General features: G+C 50.0%; 2 protein-coding genes and 1 non-coding gene across 3 annotated transcripts in view; all 3 read right to left on the reverse strand.

The window, feature by feature from the left end:
• LOC142820483 (butyrophilin subfamily 1 member A1-like) overlaps positions 1-22083 on the reverse strand; it is a 646031-nt gene that overhangs the window by 387548 nt on the left and 236400 nt on the right. The window lies entirely within an intron of this gene.
• TRNAK-UUU (transfer RNA lysine (anticodon UUU)) lies at positions 933-1004 on the reverse strand. Its single transcript has one exon. It is a non-coding gene; the product is annotated as a tRNA-Glu (tRNA).
• LOC142818199 (uncharacterized) lies at positions 6901-21697 on the reverse strand. The gene is given in 4 exon segments (XM_089771034.1): positions 6901-9011; positions 9323-9463; positions 16707-16907; positions 21416-21697. Coding segments are annotated over 3 exon segments (1818 nt in total). The 5' UTR covers positions 16894-16907; positions 21416-21697; the 3' UTR covers positions 6901-7521.

The raw sequence follows: 22083 nt of genomic DNA on the forward strand, positions 1-22083 counted from the left end.
CTCCTGTCTGCACCCAGCCTCCATCCCAGACCCCCACTTCCTCCAATAATAGCATGGAAAAGTGCAGGCTTGGGAGTGGTTCCCCATCAAAAGTCAGTGCCCACCCCTGCCTAAACTGTGCAGCAGCCCAGCCTCAAAGCTGCTTACTGATCCCTTCCCAGCCAGGGGCTCTGGACTCTGCCCCTGGAGCTGCCCTGTCTTCTCCAGAGCCCTGAGGTTGGCACCGGGGAGGCCTGAGTCCAGGCAGTGTCCAGCAGAGGCAGAGGGAAGGGCTGGTACTTGGGGTGGGGCCAGGGGCTGTTCTGAAAGGCTGCAGGCGCCGTTAGACCCTTTTGTCCTTCCCTGTCTCACCCCAGCGCTGAGCAACACTCAGTGTCGGTCTGAGCATCCGTCCTGCTCTGGGACGTGTCTCTGTGGCAGGAACCTGCCCGGGCGGCTCTCGCAGTGAGGCCCCTCCCTGGCAGCACCGAGCAGTGAGAGCTGAGTGAAGGGGGAGGCAGGACCAGGGGGAGAAGGCTCCATGACTGTGTCAGAGGGAGGCTCTGCCCTGGCCAGTGGGGAATCGTTGCCTCTCCGAGGGGCCCAGGCCTGGTGGGTCATTTTCCCACGTTACTGAGTGGGGGCTGGAGCCAGTTCCGTGTTGTCTCCTTCAAAAACCAAACTGAACCAATGGATCTTGTGCCGACCTGACTGTGCTTTGGGCTAGTGCTGTGTGTGCCACAGAGCTTCCTGCAGGGCTGCCCACATGGGAGAGGGGAGGGGCAGTTTGAGTCACCAGCTCTGTCCCTTCTGAAAATGGCAAGTGCTGTCTTAGCAGTGAGGGAGAGGTGGGAAGGAGCCTGAAGTAATCTCTTGGGTCTCAGCTGCTGTAACATGTGGTAATGAGGTGAGAAAAATGACAAGGCAGTGGCCATGTGAAATTTCAGTCTGATTTCCCTGACTGGGAATCAAACCCAGGACACAGCAGTGAAAGTGCTGTATCCTCACTACTAGACCATCAGGGACACCTGAAACACACTTTTTTGCTCACCTACACCAGCCTTTCGCAGGCCATTTTCTGTCCACTTCAGGATTGTGGGCCCATTCTCCTTTGCCCAGAGAGGACAAAAACAGCCAAACAAAACATCAAAGCAGCCAGACTGGGCCATGCCAGTTGTCCAACTAGCCCAGGATACTGTCTCAGGACAGCAGCCAATTTCATTGTCCGGAGGGAATCCTCAGGACAGACAGTTATTAAGTGATCCCTGCATTCGCTCATTCCCAGCTACTGGAATACACCAGCTAGGGACACCTGCCCTGTCCATCCTGGCTAAATGCCATTGATTGACCTTTCCTGCATTCAATTATCCAGTTATGTTTTGGACCTTCTTGTAGATTTCACCTTCACAACATCCTCTGGCAAGGAGTTCCACTGGGTGCAAAAATGCTTCCTTTTGGTCTATTTTTAACTTGGTTACTGATCAGTTTCATTCTGTCAGCCTGGTTCTTGAGTAGGAGAAAAAATAATTTATTTGCTTTCTGCACCCCTGTCGTCATCGCATAAACCTCTGTCCCATCGCCCCTTGCTTGTCCCTTTCCCCAGCTGAGAAGAAGTTCCATGAAGGCTGGTGTCCAGCAGCTCCCTGCCCCAGTGTGGCTGGCTTTTGGGGACAGCAAGTAGGAAATGGTGAGGAGCGGGAGGGGGCTACTGGAGCCACTTTGGCTGGCTCTGACAGTAAAAAGGAAAACAGGGATTTCTCCCAACACTGGAGAATGTGGGCATCGATCCCACTGCCTCTCACATGCAAAGCAAGCGCTCTACCACTTGAGCTAATTCCCCTGCTGTATAAAGTGTGGCCTTCTTGGAGGCTCTTCCCTTCTCCACAGGGACGTCTGCCTTCTAGGTCAGTTAGTCCTGGGAAATGAGAATTCTCCAAAAAGGCCACAAGGGCAACACTAAGGAAGGAGACTCCCTGCAGCAAAGCCATGGGAGGTTTCTGAGATGGCCTCTGCCCTGCAGCCTGTCCCACCTGGCCATTGTCATGGACTCTCTGTGAGGTCACCGCCTCCCAAACTCCATTAGCCAATAAGATACGGTGCTGCAAAAGCCCCTTGTGATGTCACTGACACAGTCAATCCTTAGGCTGACACCGGGGTGGGCTTGAGTCCAGACAGTTCCCAGCAGACCCCAGTGAGGGTGGAGGGAAGGGCTGGTTCTTGGGGTTGGGTTTGGGGGTTGTTCTGAAAGGCTGCAGGTGCTGTTAGACCCTTTTGTCCCTCCCTGTCTCCTACTAGTGCTGAGCGACATTCAGGATATGTCTACACTACACTGACCTACTGGAAAAAGCTACGCAAATTTCAAAACCCAATTTGTGTAGCTTTTTCTTCTGTTTTTTTTGGAAGAGGCTTTTCCGACATTTGGCCTGTGGACACTGGGCAAGTCACACAAGGGAGGCAGCAGACAGAGCCCCACCAATGCACCAGACTCCCAGGGCAGGTAAGGCCAAGCCACAAGCAGCTGCCTGGCCTGATTTATCTCACTTCCCCAGGATGGCACCCAGGGGCATTCTCAGCTGATGTCACTTCTCTCTGTCATGTGGGAGTTGGGCTCATCCCAGGCACAGGCTGGTCAGAAGCAGCTGTACTTACCTAGGCACCCAGAGAAGAAGCAGTAAGAGCAGACCCTGTGTTTGTACCTGGCTTTGAACAAGGGACCTTGTGCATGTTAAGCAAATGTGATAACCTCTACAACACAGAAACATACTTGGGGGGGGGGGGGGTGGAACTTGGCTGACTGTTCTGTTCCCAGCTCTTTCTAACACCCTGCTCTGCAGGGGAGGGGAATGCACCTTGTGAACACTCCACCTCTTGTTCTCAGGGAAGCCACTAACCCGAGCTGCCAGCTCCTCATTTCCTCACCATCCCCTTGAGATTTGTAGCTCAAAGCTGGAGCTGCTGTGGAAGGAGGTGAAGCTACAGAAGCTGCCAGGGGACAATCAGCGGACGGAGGGTTTTTTTCTCTCCTCCCAGGGCTGATGTGGCTAGAACTGAGGAGAAGAAAATCCTCTTCCCTTCTCCTCAGAAGATGGAAATTGCAGTTGGTTCTCTCTTTGGTTCTACTAAAGCTGGACTCCAGGACTAGACTTTTTCTTTCTACAACTCTGGTGAAAGCTGAGAGTGAATTGCCTGTAGATGGAGAATGTGAGTTAAAGAAGGGCCCCATTTCCATCTCTCCAGCGACAGAAGGGTCCGGGTTCAGGATTTCTTTTAGCGCAGCAGCAAGGGGAAATGGAGGAAAATCAAACCCCTTTGCAAGCTTTGTTCTCACGGCACCAAGTGTGACAGGAGGGGTGTGAGCTGGGGAGCCTCCCACCCCGCAGAAGGGGCATTTGGGTGCACCCAAGGGCAGCAAGAATTCAGGCCGAGGCCAGTGCATTGGTGTCAGCCGACGGTCAGGGCAGTGTGTGTGTGTGTGTTTCCGAGAAAAGGTTTAACGTCCGTGTCTTTACTGCTAGGACCGGGGTCCCATCGCAGAGGGTGGCCAGCAGGCCAACACATGCCCCGTTATATAGGAAGAGCTTATTACACCTTAGATTTTAGCTGCTAGAACACAGGGGTTCCTTCGCAGCGGGCAGACTAGGAAAGGCTGAAAAGGTGCCCCAACGGATCTTGTCACGTGGGAGTGACACAGATCCAAACGCCCAAGCTCTCCCTGTGTCTGTCCCTTTATGATCGGCTGAAGTTCTTTTAAATTGTGCTTGGTTCTATTACAGCAACTGAAGGAGTCAGGTTAAAGCTTAAACAGTTACAGGTTTATTAAAAGACTTATAAAAACATATGATTACAATGGCTATTGCTCTCTTTCTTAACTGTTAACAAATACAGATTTTAAAAATGGTTACAAAGAAAATAAAGATAGAAAATAGAAATAATGGTACCAAGTGACAGCTTAATCTTTAAAGAGCTCTAACACTATGTATATATATACTTAAACAAAGGACCACATCCAGGTACAATTTTTACCCCTTTCTGTGCCTCTCGACTCCAGCGTGTCAGGCCAGGGCTGGTCTCTCAATTCCTAGGAAAGACGAATACGAGGTGGGCGTCCCCTCTGGAACCTCGGGAGATCAAACACCTAACCCGACCAGCAGATAGATGGTAGATTGACACTCAGAGAAAATGCGCTGCTGGACCCATCTATATACCCCTGGGGGCCAGTATCCTCTTTCTTATCTAAGATGCCAAATTGTACTGGTCTGTTTTGCGGCGCCAGTTCTTACAAGCAAGTTTCAAATTAATTTACACTTGCAAGAGAGATAACTAAATTGTGAGTACTAGACATTTTTTTACTGGGCGAGAGATTCCTCCCCCCACGGACAGCTGTGAGTTCGTATCAATATAGGTTAAGTCAAGGACACTCCTTGGTAGCCTCTTGGTCAGCAATTGGTGTATCTCTGTTTACAGCCATTCACGGTCACACAGCCTGGGCCTTCTGCTCTGCGGGCCCTGTATGCTCCAGGCAAGCAAAAATAGATGTTACAAGGGGGGTTCCTGTCTGGCTACAATTGGGGACAATGTGTGAGCCCTACTGGGGAAGGCAGCTGGGCAGGACTGTCTGGCAACCCACGTCCCTTTCAGCCCCAGGTGCAGGAGGTAACAGAGAGGGGAGGAAAGTCCATGGCCAGAGCCTCCTCCCAGCAGTCTGGCCCTGCGCAGAGTCTGTGCATGATGGAGCCTCTCCCAGCAGCGCTATGGCCTGTTCTCTGCAGAGTGCTCAGCTGTTTCACTTTTTGAAGACATGGCTCCTTTTTGTACAAAAGCCTTTTGTACAAAAACAGCTTGCTAATTAAGTATGCAAATGAAACAAAGCAATATTCTACTCCACACTTCATTTGCATAAGCTTTTGCAGAAGGCTGCAGCATAGATGTAGCCTTAGTCTATAAAGTGCTACCAGACCGCTTGTGGTTGTTTTTTGTTTAGCCTGTTCAGCAGCGGTGGCCAACCCATGGCTCAGGAAGAAAGAAATCGCAGCTCCTGATGGAATCGGGTTGGAACCCAGAACTGCTCAGGTTAACCACGCTCACGGTTGGGATGCTCTGAGCCGCATGTGTGCTCATGGCCCATGCCATTCCGCTCACAGAGCGCTGCATCATCTCCTGCACATGCGGGCTGGGCTGCACACAGATCCCAGTCTGCATCCCAGCACAGCTAGGGTACGTCTAAACTACATGCCTCCGTCGACGGAGGCATGTAGATTAGCCAGATCGGCAGAGGGAAAAGAAGCCGTGATTAAAATAATCGCGGCTTCATTTAAATTTAAATGGCTGCCCCGCTCTGCCGATCAGCTGTTTGTCGGCAGATCGGGGCAGTCTGGACGCGCCGCGCCGACAAAGAAGCCTTTCTTGATCGGCACAGGTAAACCTGGTTTCACGAGGCATATTATTATTTTAATCGCAGCTTCATTTCCCTCTGCCGATCTGGCTAATCTACATGCCTCCGTCGACGGAGGCATGTAGTCTAGACACACCCCTAGTGACTCCAACAGGGGCTCCACCAGTGGCGAGGGCTTCAGGTGTAGTAGCGGCTCTGGGATCTGGGCATAAGTTTGGGAGGGAGGGAAATTGGGTTATAGGGGGGGAGATGCCTGGCTTTGGAGAAGGGAGGGGGGGATCAGGTGTGTGCGGGGGTGCACATGGCATCCCAGGTGCACGTGGTGGCAGTGGCAAGGGCTCTGGGACCTGAGCATAAGGTTGGGGGAAAGTGGGGGGAGAAGAAATGGGTTAGAGAAGGGAGGGGAGGTGTCTAGCTTGGGGGGGATTGGGTTAGAGCGGGGGGTGCCTCACTCTGGGGAAGAGGAGGGGAATTGGGTTAGAGTGGGGGGGGTACCTGGCTCTGGGGAAGGGGATTGAGTTAGAGTGGGGGGGGAGAGGAGGGAGTTGTGCCTGGCTCTGAGAAAGGGGAGGGGGACTGGATTAGAGCGGTGGGCCTGGCTCTAGGGGAAAGGAGGATTGAATTTAGAGCCGTGGTCACCAGCCTGTCAATAGCGATCAACTTGTCGACTGCAGGGGCATGACCAGTTGATTGCGAGGTGTTCCAGCCCCCCCAATTCCCTCCCATGCCCAAAAAGCCCTTGCTGATGCTACTGCCAGTGAAAATGGAGGTAGCACACTGGCTTCCTGTGGCGAGCAGGGAGAAGTCTCACAGCTACAAACTAGGTCCTGTGTCTCAAGAAGAGCACAGGCTGCCCTTCCCCTCCCTTAAACAGCTGGCACGCTTCCTGAAATGACGTTGCTGTCATACTACGCGGACTTTTCCCCCTGTTGCCTGCCTGTGCAGGGGGCAGAGGGGGGAAAGGAATAGGAATTCCAGGACTGCATGACAGCTCAACTTCTCAGGAAGCATACAGCTGTTATGGGAAACAGAGGAAGTGTACGCTTCCTGAGAAGTTGGAGCTGGCATGCAGTCCTCAGACTCCTACACACACACACACCCTGCACAGGGAGGCAGCAGGAAGATCCCGGCAGAGCAACAGACCAGGCATTTCAGGACGTGCACCAGTTGTTTAAGAGAAGGGAATGGAGGGGAAGGGAAGAACATCCCCAGCTGTCTCTGTACCTTCCCCCTGGCCAGACCCCCACTGAGTACCCTGCCCCAGACCCCACCAACCCCCTGCCAGAGTACCCACCAGCATCCTGTCCCAGCCTCCTGCCACAGCACCCCCAGCACCGTGCCCCAGCAACCTGTTCCCCTGCCCCCACCAACACAGCTGGGGCCACATTAGTGAGAGTTAGGGGTTTTTTGGACGGGTGGTTGTTTTGCATCTCACTTTTGTGGCCCTGACTGATTTTTCTGTGGGTCAGTGACCCATGACTCAAAAGAGGTTCCCCGCCCCCCTCATAAATAAAGACAACACTGAAATCTTTTGTGTTTGACATATTTTATTTAAAAATGAAGCCTGGCCACCAAGCCCCCATCTGGTCACAGCATCATAACACTCCTGCAACCTCCCAGATCCCATACACTGGAATCCCTCTCATACACTGGAATCCCCCATCCTGAGCCTCTCACATCCCCAAACTCTTGCACCCCCACATCTCCAATCTTCTGCCACAACATCCCTGCACCATCCACACACCGCAAACCTGTCCCGAGCCCATTATACTCCCCGCCTCCCTTCCTTGAGCCCCACATGCACCCCAGCCCAAACTCCTGCACCCTCACCGCCACAAGCCTTCAGCTTGCGCAGAACCCCAACCCTCCACCTGACCCCAACACTCTCCAGCCTGGAACCCCCTCTCTGACCCAGCATCCTCTCTACTTCCTTCTGCACCCAAATTCCCTCCCAGAGCTTGCTCCTCTCACCCCTTCCCAGTGCGTTTTTTGTGATGGCATGTCACAGGACAGCATATCAGCACCTATTGTCTCCCACTGCAAGTCTTTGGGGTCTTTTCGCTCAACAATGCCCCACCACCACCACCACCACCACCACCTCTATTTTAGCTTTTTGTCTCTAATGGGTTGGTCACCCCTGCTGTACAGACTCATTCAGCTACCCCCTGAAGCGTCTGACATTTATAGGGTCTCTCTCTCTCTCGCTTGTGCACTTTCTGATGGCTTACAAGGTGTGACCTCTCTTTGAACCTTTTTCCACAGTCAAAGCACTTACATGGTCTCTCTGCCATGTGGGTTTTCTCATGCTTACTCAGGGCTGATTGAAAAGTGAAATCTTTTCCACACTCATTGCATTTATACGGCCTCTCTCCCGTGTGCACACCCTGATGGACAAAAAGGTATGAACTCACACTGAAGCTTTTCCCACAATGGAAGCACTTATATGGTCTCTCTCCTGTGTGGGTTCTTTCATGTCTAATGAGGTCCGATCGTACAGTGAAACCTTTCCCACATTCGTGGCATTTATATGGTCTCTCGCCCGTGTGGGTTCTCTCATGTCTACTGAGGGCTGATTGTATAGTGAAACCTTTCCCACATTCATGGCACTTATATGGTGACTCTCCCGTATGTGTTCTCTCATGTTTAATAAGATCTGACTGGGAAAGGAAACATTTCCCACACTCCTGGCATTTATATGGTCTCACTCTGATGTGGGTTCTCTCATGTCTATAGTGAGCTGATCGTTCAGTGAATCCTTTCCCACACTCATGGCATTTATATGGTCTCTCTCCTGTGTGTGTTCTCTTGTGGTTAAGGAGGTACGCGTGTACAGCGAAAGCTTTCCCACACTCCTGGCATTTATACGGCCTCTCTCCCGTGTGCACTCTCTGATGGATAAAAAGGTTTGAACTGAATCAGAAACTTTTCTCACAATGGAAACACTTATATGGTCTCTCTCCTGTGTGGGTTCTCTCATGCCTACTGAGGGTTGATCGTTCAGTGAAATCTTTTCCACACTCAGGGCATTTATATGGTCTCTCCCCTGTGTGGATTCTCTGATGTACAATAAGGCTTGACTTCTGTTTGAAGCTTTTCCCACATTGCAAGCATCTATATGGTCTCTCTCCAATGTGGGTTTTCGGATGGCTACTAAGATGTGATCTGAAAGTGAAACTTTTCCCACACTCAGAGCATTTATAGGATTTCTCCCCCATGGGGGTAACCTCAGGTTCAATACGTGATGACAGATCAATCAAACTTTTTCCACACTCCAGGCATTTGCAGAGTCTTTCTCCTGTGTGCCCTCTCTGGGGCAGAATAAGGCCTGACTTCTCACTTAATATTTTCTCACAATCTGAGCTTTCATCACAGCGTTTCTTTCCATTGTGATTTGTCTGCTGGGCTAAAATTTCCTTGGGATCCTTGGATCCTCCTCCACATTCCACGGATTCCTCTGCTTTCCTGCTTGGATTGTTCTCCAATTGCCTTTCTGCCCTGTGTTGATTTCCCCAGGTTTCCCTCTGTTCCACACACTGGGAAACATCCCCTTCATCTCCTTCCAGAAACATTCCCTGTGATTCTATGGTGCCAGGACTGTCCTGCTGTTGATTCTCATTGTTCTCCCTCACTGTCCTCGCACCTGCAAGGGGAGAGGGAATCGAGGCAGGACTCACTGTCTGTACTGGGGAGAAAGGACCCACAGGGGAATGGCAAAGACAGAAAGCACAAAACAATAATAGTTTGGGAAAGTGAAACATTGGATTCTGCTTCCACACCCCACCCAAACATCCCCAATGGAGGAAACTCCTGACAGCTAACATGATGGTTGAGGAGCTGTGACAGGTGGTTGCCAGGATAACACCTGCAGCCCTACCTGGGAGACATGGGGTCCAAGTCAGGTCTCTCACTCACTGCTCATTTTGGGGAAACCCAGCTTCTTCCTGCACTCACCGGATAGTTTCTGGCTCAGTTTCCCTGACTCCTCAACTGCACCAGTTTGTCTCAGGAGCTCTGTTTCTTTGAGAATCAAGGCCCACGGCACTTCCCCTCGTTCCAGCCAGAGAATCAGGTCAGGTTTGAGAATGGAGAATCCTGCACAGGGGAGAAATCAGGTACGGTGAAGGCACATGGAATCTGGGTAGAGTATGTGTCACAAGGAAGATTCCCTGTGCTCAAACCAAGTCTAAAGAAAACTGTGGTAACTCAGACAACTTGAGAGCAACAGACTTGTTGGGCAGAAGGAGGGTGAGGACTGTGAGAGAGTTATGTTGCATGTGATTTCTACTGTATTATGGTAACCCTCTGTGTGCCTCAGTTTCCCTGGGCACTGCAACACTATCTAGATGGGGGTGACTCACTGTGGGACAATGCCCAAGCCAGCATATTCACAACTGCCCAGGCTCACGGTAATCTGAGCCTGGGTGCGGGGTGTGACCAGACACCTTTGTGAAGCTAGAGAAAGGCTTGAGACAGGGCTGGCTGCAGCCAGGGATGAGCAGTGGCAGCAGGAAGTGAATTGCCCTTACTTGTGGTCAGAGATGAGGAGCAGGGTCTTTGGCTCTAGGCCTCCTTCTCCCTAACATGGATTGTACCGACTGCTCTTGGGTCCTGTGCTAACATCCCTAGAACAGACTTGTTAAGAAGTGGGTATTTAACTTAGTGTAGTTGACAGAATTGTTATCGAGTACACTATTAGTCGATAAGGGAAGATGCACTCAGTCCCAGCTCACATTGTGTTCAAGAGCTACCCCCGCTGTAGATTAAATGTTGTAGAAGTTGGGCTGAGCTGAGTTGGGCTTACTCAGTCCTTCCTTTTGCTGGGTCCAGCAGCGCTTCTCTGAGGGGCAGTCCTAGAGACCGTAGGCAGAGATGCTTTGAAGCAGCCTCTCCTGGTGCCACCACCCACTCAGCTGCCTCTAACAGCACTGCTCCTCCTCCCCTTGCTGCTTCCAAAACACAAGCCTAGACTTAAAGTGCTTTTGTGGTAAAGCGTCCATGCCAATCTAGACGTGCTTTTCCGAAAATGCTTTTAACGGAAAACTTTGCCATTAAAAGCATTTCCGGAAAATCATGCCAGTCTAGACGTAGCCTGTTCAGTACAACTGTCTTTCTAGGCTGGAAGAACATTTCGCGATCAGGGCTTTTTTGTGGAAAACAAATCTGAGCTGTCTACACTGGCCCTTTTGCCCGAATGGGAGCAGCATAGTATTTCCGCAAGAAGCACTGATTTCTTACAGTAGGAAGTCAGTGCTTTTGCGGAAATTCAAGCAGCCAGTGTAGACAGCTGGCAAGTTTTTCCAGAAAAGCAGCTGATTTTCCGGAAAAGCTGGCCAGTCTAGACACAGCCAACAGTGTCTTGTTTTGTCTCTTGCTTATTTTTACTTACTCTCTAAAAATACCTTCAGGGTCACATCCTTTGTAACCTCTGCTACCTTCTGACATGGGAAGTCTGTAATACAGAAAAGTGCTGATCTAACTGAAAAATCCTGTAAACAGGAGCGGGTATAATAATATAGATCACCTGCCTATTAATATTCATCATATGGGAGTTAACATTACTGAATAAGGTCTATGGGGAAGTAGCGATAGACAAGTGAATTAACATAATAAAATGGATAAAGGAGTGTAACTGGTGCCAAAACACTGCTCACTCACAACAGCATGTTGGGTGCCTAAGACGAAAGTATCTGCAATAAAGAGGTGTATACCCAATCCACTCCTGAGTATCCTGTTTCTTCTTTAACATCTGGTATTACAAACAGGATTATAGGGAAATGCAGGACAATGTAGCACTTTAAAGACTAACAAGATGGTTTATTAGATGATGAGCTTTCGTGGGCCAGACCCACTTCCTCAGATCAAATAGTGGAAGAAAATAGTCACAACCATATATACCAAAGGATACAATTAAAAAAAATGAACAAATATGAAAAGGACAAATCACATTGCAGAACAGAAGGGGGATGCGGGGGGGGGTGGGAAGGGGGAGGAAGGAAGGTAAGTGTCTGTGAATTGCTGATATTAAAGGTAGGGAGAGTGGGATGTTTGTGAGTTAATGGTATTACAGGTGATAATTGGGGAAACTGTCTTGGTAATGGGTGAGAAAGTTCAAAGTCTTGTTAAGTCCCTGGTGGTAAGTGTCGAATTTTAACATGAATGATAGTTCAGAGGATTCCCTTTCAAGTGCAGATGTAAAAGGTCTTTGTAGCAGAATGCAGGTGGCTAAGTCATTTAGAGAGTGTCCTTTCTGGTTAAAGTGGCAAGAAACCGTTTTCTCTTTGTGATCTTGTCTGATATCTGTTTTGTGGGCATTAATCCTTTGGCGAAGTGTCTGAGATGTTTGTCCAATGTACATAGCAGACGGACACTTTCGGCACATGATAGCGTAGATTATATTTCTGGATGCGCAGGAATATGTGTTCTTGATCTTATAACTCACTTGGTTAGGTCCAATAATGGTATCAGCAGAATGAATATGTGGACAAAGCTGGCAACGGGGTTTGTTGCAAGGGAAGGTACCAGGGTTGGTATTAGTGTGGTATGTCCTGTGGTGGTTGCTAAGAATCATCTTGAGGTTAGGTGGTTGTCTATAGGAGACTATGGGTCTGTCTCCCAGAGCCTCTTTGAGTATGGTATCCTGTTCCAATATTGGCTGTAGTTTATTGATAATGTGTTGGACAGGTTTTAGTTGGGGGTTGTAGGTGATGACAAGTGGTGTTCTATTGTTGGTTTTCTTGGGTCTGTCTTGAAGTAGATGGTTTCTAGGTATTCGTCTGGCTCTTTCAATTTGCTTTTTTGTTTCTCTGGGTGGGTAGTTGAGATTTATAAATGCTTGGTAGAGATCCTGAAGCTTCTGGTCTCTGTCAGTGGGGTTAGAGCAGATGCGGTTGTATCGAAGGGCTTGGCTATAGACGATGGATCGTGTGGTGTGTTCTGGATGGGAGCTGGATGCATGTAGGTAACTGTATGAGTCAGTGGGTTTTCTGTAGAGAGTGGTGTCTAATTTTCCATTGTTGATTTGTACGGTGGTGTCCAGGAAGTGGATCTCTCGTGTAGAATGGTCCAGGCTGAGGTTGATGGTGGGGTGTAGGTTGTTGAAATCTCTGTGGAATATCTCCAGTGTTTCTTGGCCATGTGTCCAGATCATAAAGATGTCATCGATGTACCGTAGGTAGAGGAGGGGTGAAAGGGGACGGGAGTTGAGGAAACGTTGTTCTAGGTCAGCCATAAAGATGTTAGCATACTGTGGGGCCATGCGTGTACCCATGGCTGTGCCGCTGATCTGGAGGTATAAGTTGTTCTCAAACCGGAAATAATTGTGGGTGAGAACAAAGTTACATAGGTCTGCTATCAGGTTGGCAGTAGTGTCCTCTGGGATAGTGTTTCTAATTGCTTGTAATCCGTCTTCATGTGGGATGTTGGTATATAGAGCTTCTACATCCATGGTGGCAAGGATGGTATTATTGGGGAGCTTATCGATGTTTTGTAGTTTCCTTAGGAAGTCAGTGGTGTCTCGGAGATAGCTGGGGGTGCCATCCAGAGTCTCAAAAACAACCTGGACATTGTAATCAAACCAGCTGACAAAGGGGGTGCTGTGGTCATTATGAATAAGGCCGACTATAACCAGGAGGCAACCAGACAACTCTCGAACACCACATTTTACAAACCTCTCCCCTCTGATCCCACCTTGGACTACCAAAAGAAACTACACTGTCTCCTTAAAAGCCTCCCCACAGCTACTCGGGAACAAATCCTCACAGAATCACCTTCTGACCCCCGACCAGGATTGTTCTATCTACTTCCCAAGATCCATAAACCTGGGCACCCCGGACGTCCCATCATCTCTGGTATTGGCACGCTCACTACTGGTCTATCCAGCTATGTAGACACTCTTCTCAAACCCTTCGTAACCAATACCCCCAGCTATCTCCGAGACACCACTGACTTCCTAAGGAAACTACAAAACATCGATAAGCTCCCCAATAATACCATCCTTGCCACCATGGATGTAGAAGCTCTATATACCAACATCCCACATGAAGACGGATTACAAGCAATTAGAAACACTATCCCAGAGGACACTACTGCCAACCTGATAGCAGACCTATGTAACTTTGTTCTCACCCACAATTATTTCCGGTTTGAGAACAACTTATACCTCCAGATCAGCGGCACAGCCATGGGTACACGCATGGCCCCACAGTATGCTAACATCTTTATGGCTGACCTAGAACAACGTTTCCTCAACTCCCGTCCCCTTTCACCCCTCCTCTACCTACGGTACATCGATGACATCTTTATGATCTGGACACATGGCCAAGAAACACTGGAGATATTCCACAGAGATTTCAACAACCTACACCCCACCATCAACCTCAGCCTGGACCATTCTACACGAGAGATCCACTTCCTGGACACCACCGTACAAATCAACAATGGAAAATTAGACACCACTCTCTACAGAAAACCCACTGACTCATACAGTTACCTACATGCATCCAGCTCCCATCCAGAACACACCACACGATCCATCGTCTATAGCCAAGCCCTTCGATACAACCGCATCTGCTCTAACCCCACTGACAGAGACCAGAAGCTTCAGGATCTCTACCAAGCATTTATAAATCTCAACTACCCACCCAGAGAAACAAAAAAGCAAATTGAAAGAGCCAGACGAATACCTAGAAACCATCTACTTCAAGACAGACCCAAGAAAACCAACAATAGAACACCACTTGTCATCACCTACAACCCCCAACTAAAACCTGTCCAACACATTATCAATAAACTACAGCCAATATTGGAACAGGATACCATACTCAAAGAGGCTCTGGGAGACAGACCCATAGTCTCCTATAGACAACCACCTAACCTCAAGATGATTCTTAGCAACCACCACAGGACATACCACACTAATACCAACCCTGGTACCTTCCCTTGCAACAAACCCCGTTGCCAGCTTTGTCCACATATTCATTCTGCTGATACCATTATTGGACCTAACCAAGTGAGTTATAAGATCAAGAACACATATTCCTGCGCATCCAGAAATATAATCTACGCTATCATGTGCCGAAAGTGTCCGTCTGCTATGTACATTGGACAAACATCTCAGACACTTCGCCAAAGGATTAATGCCCACAAAACAGATATCAGACAAGATCACAAAGAGAAAACGGTTTCTTGCCACTTTAACCAGAAAGGACACTCTCTAAATGACTTAGCCACCTGCATTCTGCTACAAAGACCTTTTACATCTGCACTTGAAAGGGAATCCTCTGAACTATCATTCATGTTAAAATTCGACACTTACCACCAGGGACTTAACAAGACTTTGAACTTTCTCACCCATTACCAAGACAGTTTCCCCAATTATCACCTGTAATACCATTAACTCACAAACATCCCACTCTCCCTACCTTTAATATCAGCAATTCACAGACACTTACCTTCCTTCCTCCCCCTTCCCACCCCCCCCGCATCCCCCTTCTGTTCTGCAATGTGATTTGTCCTTTTCATATTTGTTCATTTTTTTTAATTGTATCCTTTGGTATATATGGTTGTGACTATTTTCTTCCACTATTTGATCTGAGGAAGTGGGTCTGGCCCACGAAAGCTCATCATCTAATAAACCATCTTGTTAGTCTTTAAAGTGCTACATTGTCCTGCATTTTGCTTCAACTACCCCAGACTAACACGGCTACATCTCTATCAGGATTATAGGGGACAGTCATGCCTGATCCTATCTTGACAGATTGCTTGGGTAAGTCTGCAACAACTGTTAGGAATTTTATCATAAAGTTAACGGGAAAACAGGGGGACCTTTTGAGTGTTCCTCTGGGGAATGTCAGGATTGGCTGGCCAATCAGGGATGGGTAGAATGCTCTCTTTCATTCACAATTTCCCAGGAGAAGAAAGTGGCTGGCTGATACAGGCTCTGTGTGAGGGCCTGGCAGGCTTGCGGGAGGAAGTTACTAATCTTAGAAGTAAAATAGAAATTATGCAGCAAATTGCTGAAGAAAAGCAGCACGCTGTTACCCATCAGTGTGTGCTGGCAGCCAGAATGACCGAGAAGTGGATGGACTTTTAATCGCCTTAAGTCAGAGAATCTGCCTCTGAAGGGTCAAGCAGGCACATTAAAGAAAAATGCCTTTCCACTTCCCTCCCCCAACAGACGTATACAAAAATAGGGCATTTAAAAATTTCTTAAGGGCCAGGAGATGTGGAGGCTAGTTGAGAGGGCCATTCTCCTTGCTAAATGGGTATTGAAATAAGCCCGTGTCCATGGAAGGGTATCATTCAGCACAAGAAATACAACTGAGGCCCAGACAAGTTGGCACACAACAGGTAAACTTTAACAACTGGCAGACAGGGGGAAGCATAGTGAGAGGAGTACGGAAAAAGAGTACAAGGCCAGGGAATTCAGATCCCTGTGAATGGAGGGAACTTGGTACGGTTATCGTGGGAGCTATTGGAAGAGTCATTTTGGGAGATAAAGCAAGCAATTTAAGGAAAAAGCAAGTGAGAAGTTAAGTCTGCAGAGCGCGGGGAGGAACTGAGCGGCTGAATGTTGTGTAAATGCTATTGAGTTAAATTGTTATAGGAAAAGAATTCTTGGTTTTTTTGCAGCTATTCTGATGGAAAAATGGGCCCTTCCCAAAGAAATGTCTGTAAATAATCCAGGGAAGGAGACAATCTAAGGTGCATGCGTGCGTGCGTATGTATCACGTACACACACAATAACGTAGTGTAAATATGCAAGGTTTTTAGAATTTAACCAACAATCATGATTTGTAAAATTCTGTTCTGAAAGCTTGAAATGAATTGGTTTTTAATAACGCCATTTCATTTCAAATTGTAAAACTGACAAGACACTTTCTTGCCATACACGGGTAACTAGCGTTGCTTCATTTTTGGTATTTAGCATTTAATCTTAAAGGTATGAAGTTCAATATCTTTTTATTAGCCGAGTTGTGGCTGTTACATGGGGCAGCCAGAACCAGGAGAATGAAAGAGATTCTGCATTTTTTTATTTCTTGGTAAGATAGCAAATAAGAGCCTTAGTAAAAGAATAAAAGAAAACCAGCAATGTTAGAAACACTGAGCCATAAAGTGGCTGATTACCAGACAATTATTTTGAAAACAGTATATGAAAACCTCTGTGAACACAAAGGAAATAGTTCTATTTTATACAAAAATGTATATGGCTAACTTTCATAACATTAAACTCTAAAAGGAGTGTGCATTCTTCTGTCATGTATGCAATGTATATTGCAGAAGGGGTAAACAAAATGCAAATAACCATGCTACTTAACATTTTATTAGGGCTCCTTACCCAGCCAGCTCACAGCCTCATAATTATCCTGCATAACATCCCCGTAGAGAGCTCTCTGGGCCAGGTCCAGCAGAGCCCATTCCTCCTCAGAGAAATACACAGCCACCTCCTTGAAGCTCACCGGCTCCACCACAGCCATTTCCTGTCCCTGGCGCTGCAGGCCAGGGGCTGAGCTGAAGATAGACATGGGTGTTCTGCAGCCTGGCAGGGGGAGGAGGAAAATTGGGAGACATTTCCGAAGGGGCTGCAAACCTTTCCACACCCCCATTCTCCCCAGACTCTATCCCTGGTGACATGCCAGATACTGCCATTTTCGGCAAAAGCTTGAGTCTAGATATTCTATAAGCAACACACACAAGTTAGAGCCCAAAAGCCATATGCATTTCTCTCAATACATGGTTTGAGTTTCAACATTCTTGCACCTGCAGGAATGGGATTTGATTCTAAGGGCTCAGCAGCTGGGAGGCAAATACCCGGGGCAGCCCCCCCCCCCCCCCCCCAGCAGACGGCTCCCAATTAATGTCCCCGTTAAAACCCGTCTCAGCATTCGGGGGCCTGAGGGGATGGGGCCGGGCGGCTGCTGGGCTGAGTGGTGCCCGGGATCGGGTCTCCCCCCAGAGTCACTGCGGGGCTGGGATTGCCCCGTTCAGTTCAGATCCATTGAGTTACAGGACGAATGCCCGTTGTAGGCTGGTTCCTGGTCACTTAAAAAGCCTGGTTCTCTGGGCCTGGGTCTAGTCTAGTGATTCCAGCTGGGGGCAATGGAAGCTGCATCTGCTGAGCTGTCCTTGGTGGCTGTGAGGCAGCTCAGGTATTTGAGGAGGGGTCCCTGGATGCTGCACAGGCAGAGGAGGCTGGTGTCTGTCTCTGCTCAGGGTACAGAGCCCTAGAGCTGGCTGAGCTTCCTGGGTCAGATGCTGCTGCCTCCCAATATCATGATCCAGAAGCCCAGGCTGAGCAGCAGGTCTGTGACAGGGAAATGTTCACTGTGGTCCCTCTGGCCCCACCCTGGATGGGGATATTCTGGCTATATCTACACTGGCAGCTCCTTGCGCAAGAACACATCCACACCGCCATGTGCTTTTGAACAGAAGTGCCCATAGTAGTGTTGATGCTCTCTTGCGCAAGAGTGCTCTGATGGCTATTTTAGCCATAGGGCTTTCTTGCTCAAGAAACCCCTGCCATGCACCCACACTGACCTCTTACACAGAGTTCTTGTGCAAGAGAGCTTATACTTGTAAGAAAAGAGCTTAGCTCTTGCGCAAGCTCTCTTACCATGCTTTACTGGAAAACTTATTGCACAAGAGCAGGCTGGCAGTGTGTACCCACCACTGTAGACGTAGCCTCCCTGATGCCTATTACTCACCCTTTGGGGCAGCCACAGTCTCTGCTGGCATCAGCTCCAGGTGACTGAGAGACATGGGGACAAAGCTTAGGAGGGGCAGGAAAGTGACTCAGCCAAACCAGCCTCTTCCAGCCTGGGTTTGAGTTAAAGGGGAGGAGTCTCTGTGGGTCCCAGCTGCTGCCTCAGTGACAAAGCCAGGCTCCCATTGGAGAGCAAATGCTCATGGACACAGGATAGGCACCAGTGCTCCCAGCGGAGGGGAGAGGGCAGGAGGGAGATTGGGGAGAGCAGTAGGGGCAGCAGGTGCAGGAAGTAGGGAGAGAGGTTCCCAGCCCCCAAACTGCCCAGACCTGTTCATTTCCTTCCCCTGGTTCCCAGGATGAGCAAAGGAAAAGCCAGTTCCTGCCCCTCCCTGTCCCCATGTGACCAGGATGGGGGGCTTCCTGTCCTCAGGGACAAGGTCAGGGAATCCCCTCAGAGGCAGGTTTGGAACTTCTGCCCTTTTCTAAGCATTTGTCTCAGCATTTATCCCAGGGCGGGTATAAAAGAGCCTAGTGGAAGGTGTCAGGTATGTATTGTAGCACAATTGAGTGTTTCCCAGCATGGCACAGCTTAGAGCATCTGGATCTGGCCTGTTGGATTAGAGCAGAGGTGGGCAATAGTTTTTAAAGGAGGCTACTACAGATTTTTGAAATGGTCCCAGCATACCCTACAAGTAGTGTGACCTCCAGTGGAAGGGATGGGGCCAGGAGACTTCTTGAACTCACCCGCAGAGACCCTGATTGGTCTGGGGGAGTGGCAGCTGGGGTAGTTCCCCCTCCCCCAATGCCTAGAGAGAATCACAAACTATTTTAAAAGGAAGAGGTGTTGTGCTTAAAAGAATCACCTGGGATCTTTTTCAGGGGGATAAGGCAACACGCCACAGTTATTGAACATACATAGATCAATCAATACTTATATACATCACACACACACACACACACACACACACACACACACAATCTTGTTGTTACCAAAAGTTGCTCTCCCTAACTGCACTGGCCAGGCGAGTTAGAGTTAGATGGGGGAGGGGTGGAGCCAGGCTTCTGCCAATCCAGATCGATGCTCCCATGTTGACAAGATGAAAACCCAGGGTCCCTCTGCAAGATGCCTCCTATTTATCCCTCTCATGCAGCCAATTAGTCATCACCTTGCCTTTCTTAAAGCTGCTTCAAAGAGTTCTTCCAAGGGCAGGCAGTTGCTGCTTCACTCCCAAGGCCTCTGTATGTCCAGTCTTCTTAATGAGCGCACTTAACAGGTATTGTGATCTAAGGAAGTGGATCTGGCCCACGAAAGCTCATCACCTAATAAACCATCTTGTTAGTCCTGTTTTTCGTTTCAGCTACACCAGACTAACAGGGCTACATTTCTATCACTATTTTACAGGTATTGTCTTGGATCTGACTCCCAGACTTTCTCCATCCTGGCAACTGCTGCTGGAAGTGCTCCCCTTTCATTCATTTCAACAGGGCAATCAAGAAAAGGGGAGAGCTCAAAAGACATTTTTTCTTACAAGATCTATATATCTTAATACAAAGTTATAGGAGAAATGTTACAGAGATTCTATGAGAACACTTGAAGATAGATCTAAAAGGACAAGATCTTAATACAAAGTAGAATATTCCCAGGATTTTTCCACAGAGGGACCAATCAGGCTTGGAGGCACCTGCCCCCCTCTGCCAGGAGCATGCAGTGGCTAAACAGTTTTAAAACAGCCAGGCTATGTCTGTGCTGGCAGGTTCTCGCACAAAAACTTGCCAAGAGTCTACACTGCCTGAATGTTCTTGCACAAGTAAATTTATATTATAGCATCAGAAAACAGGGCTTCTTCTAGAAGAGTTATTCCTCTCCCCACAAGGAATAAGCCCTCTTGCACAAGAGCTCTTCTGTAAGAGGGAAATGTAGAGAGGCAACATTAATTTCTTGCACAAGAAGCCCCTATGGCCATCAGAGCTTTCTTGCGCGAGAGAGCATCCACACTAGCATGGATGCTACACACCGGATCCGTTGGCTTGGCAGACTGGAGCTGATTCACAGAGGCTCCTTTGCTCAACCCTAGATTAAAGTGAAGTGTGTGAGAAACACTTTCATCACAATATCTTCTCAGAAGCAGAGGATTCTCCTAAGGGATATGCTAAGTCATCCTCATCTCCCCAGCTTTCAGGGGCTAGAAGCAGGGAACTGTCCTGTCTACATTATTTCTCCTACACATGGGCTACGTCTACACTACGCCTACTTTGAATAAGGAATAAGACCCTCCGGAAAAGGGCACTTTTTCCGGAGGATCGGGGCCAGTGAGTGTGCTGGCTTGGGCATCCTCCCTCAATGAGTCACCCCCAAATTCCCATCCCCATCTGGGCAGTGGTACAGTGCCCAGGGAAACTGAGGCACACGCATGGGGTTATTCTAGGACAGTAGAAGTCACATGCAACACTAGAAAGCAAACAGAGTGAATACAATTGTGGCATTGTCACCGCTCCCCCCATTGCATCCCATTGGCCCAGCTGGACTCGCAAGAACCGAACCAGGCCCAGAGAACCAGGACTTTTCTCTCAAGGGGAACCAGACTTGGGAAAAAATAAACCCTCCGGTCTTCTCAGTCCCTCTGCCCTGAGAGAACCTGTTCCCCCAGGAGAAGGGGGTTCCAGCAAGTCCAGTGTTGGATAAAACAGAAGGAAAAGCTGCTTCGCTCTCACTGCAGAGGAAGCCACCAAAGCGCAGGGGCCTGGCTGTGCTCCCTAAACAGCCTGCCCCTGCCAAGGGGAGACACCTCCCCAGGCCCAGAGCAGGAGACAGGAGAGGAAGAGCAGGGGGCTCCCAGCCCCAGAAGCTGACAACTGGTGAAACCTCCATCTTCCTACAGCCCCTGCCCCACATCTTCTCTGCTTCCCTTCGCCCCCCCCGCCCCAGAACTCTCCCCTGCCCCTCCCCCACAGCCCCCCTGCTTCCTTCTCCCCTGCCCCTCCCCCACAGCCCCCCTGCTTCCTTCTCCCCTGCCCCTCCCCCACAGCCCCCCTGCTTCCTTCTCCCCTGCCCCTCCCCCACAGCCCCCCTGCTTCCTTCTCCCCTGCCCCTCCCCCACAGCCCCCCTGCTTCCTTCTCCCCTGCCCCTCCCCCACAGCCCCCCTGCTTCCTTCTCCCCTGCCCCCTCCTCCCACATCCCTGCTCCCCAGCCCACAGCCCCTCTGCTTCCCCTCAGACCCCCCCCCCGCCCCGTGCTGCAGCCTGGCCCCGGGAGAGCGGAGGGAGCAGGCCCCAGCCCCAGCCGCCCCGCATCACGTGACTCTCTCGCCCCGGGCCGGCGCCAGGGAAGCGCTTTTCTCACCCGCTGGATGTCGGGGCCCCGCCCAGGCTCCTGTTTCTGTGGCTCGCGCGCGCGGGTGGGGAAAAAGCCGGGGCGGGGCTATGACGTCAGCTGCAGTCACGTGCCCCGCCGGGCTCTGCCTCCCGGGCGGGCCCCAAGAGCTCAGCTCCCGAGAGCCAATCACAGCCCGAGTTGCTCTTTGAACTGGTGACTGCCCAGCTCCTCCGCACGGCACCAACGGCTCCTCCACAATTCCCGTCTCAGCACGCGCAGGCAGATGCTATTGCGCAACGCAAAGGCCAATCGCAGCGGGGTGGGCGGGGCTAAGCAGGGGCAGGGAAAAGGGGAGGCGCTGAATCTGGGGAAGGATGACACCGCGCATGTGCGGCGGGTCAGTAAGTCGCTGCGCATGCGCAGTCTCATGGCGCCGCTCCGCTCCCCCTCCATTTAACTCCGACTGGGTGTCAGTGCGTCCCCACCGGTTATGCCGCGCCCCTGCTCAGGCCGTTGGGGAGCCACGGATCGGAGCCTGCAGGAGCGTCTGACTGCGCATGCGCCGCGTGTTCTGCGATGGGCCCTGTGAAGGAGCCGTTGGTGCCGCTACCCGCTGTGGGGGGCGGAGCCGAGGGGGACTGGGCGCGGAAGAAACCAAAGGGCCCAGCAGACGGGGGGAGGGGGGCGGGTCTGGT

The sequence above is a fragment of the Pelodiscus sinensis genome, chromosome 19, assembly GCF_052426305.1.
Source record: "Pelodiscus sinensis isolate ZL-2025 chromosome 19, ASM5242630v1, whole genome shotgun sequence".
In the NCBI taxonomy this organism is placed as follows: Eukaryota; Metazoa; Chordata; order Testudines; family Trionychidae; genus Pelodiscus; species Pelodiscus sinensis.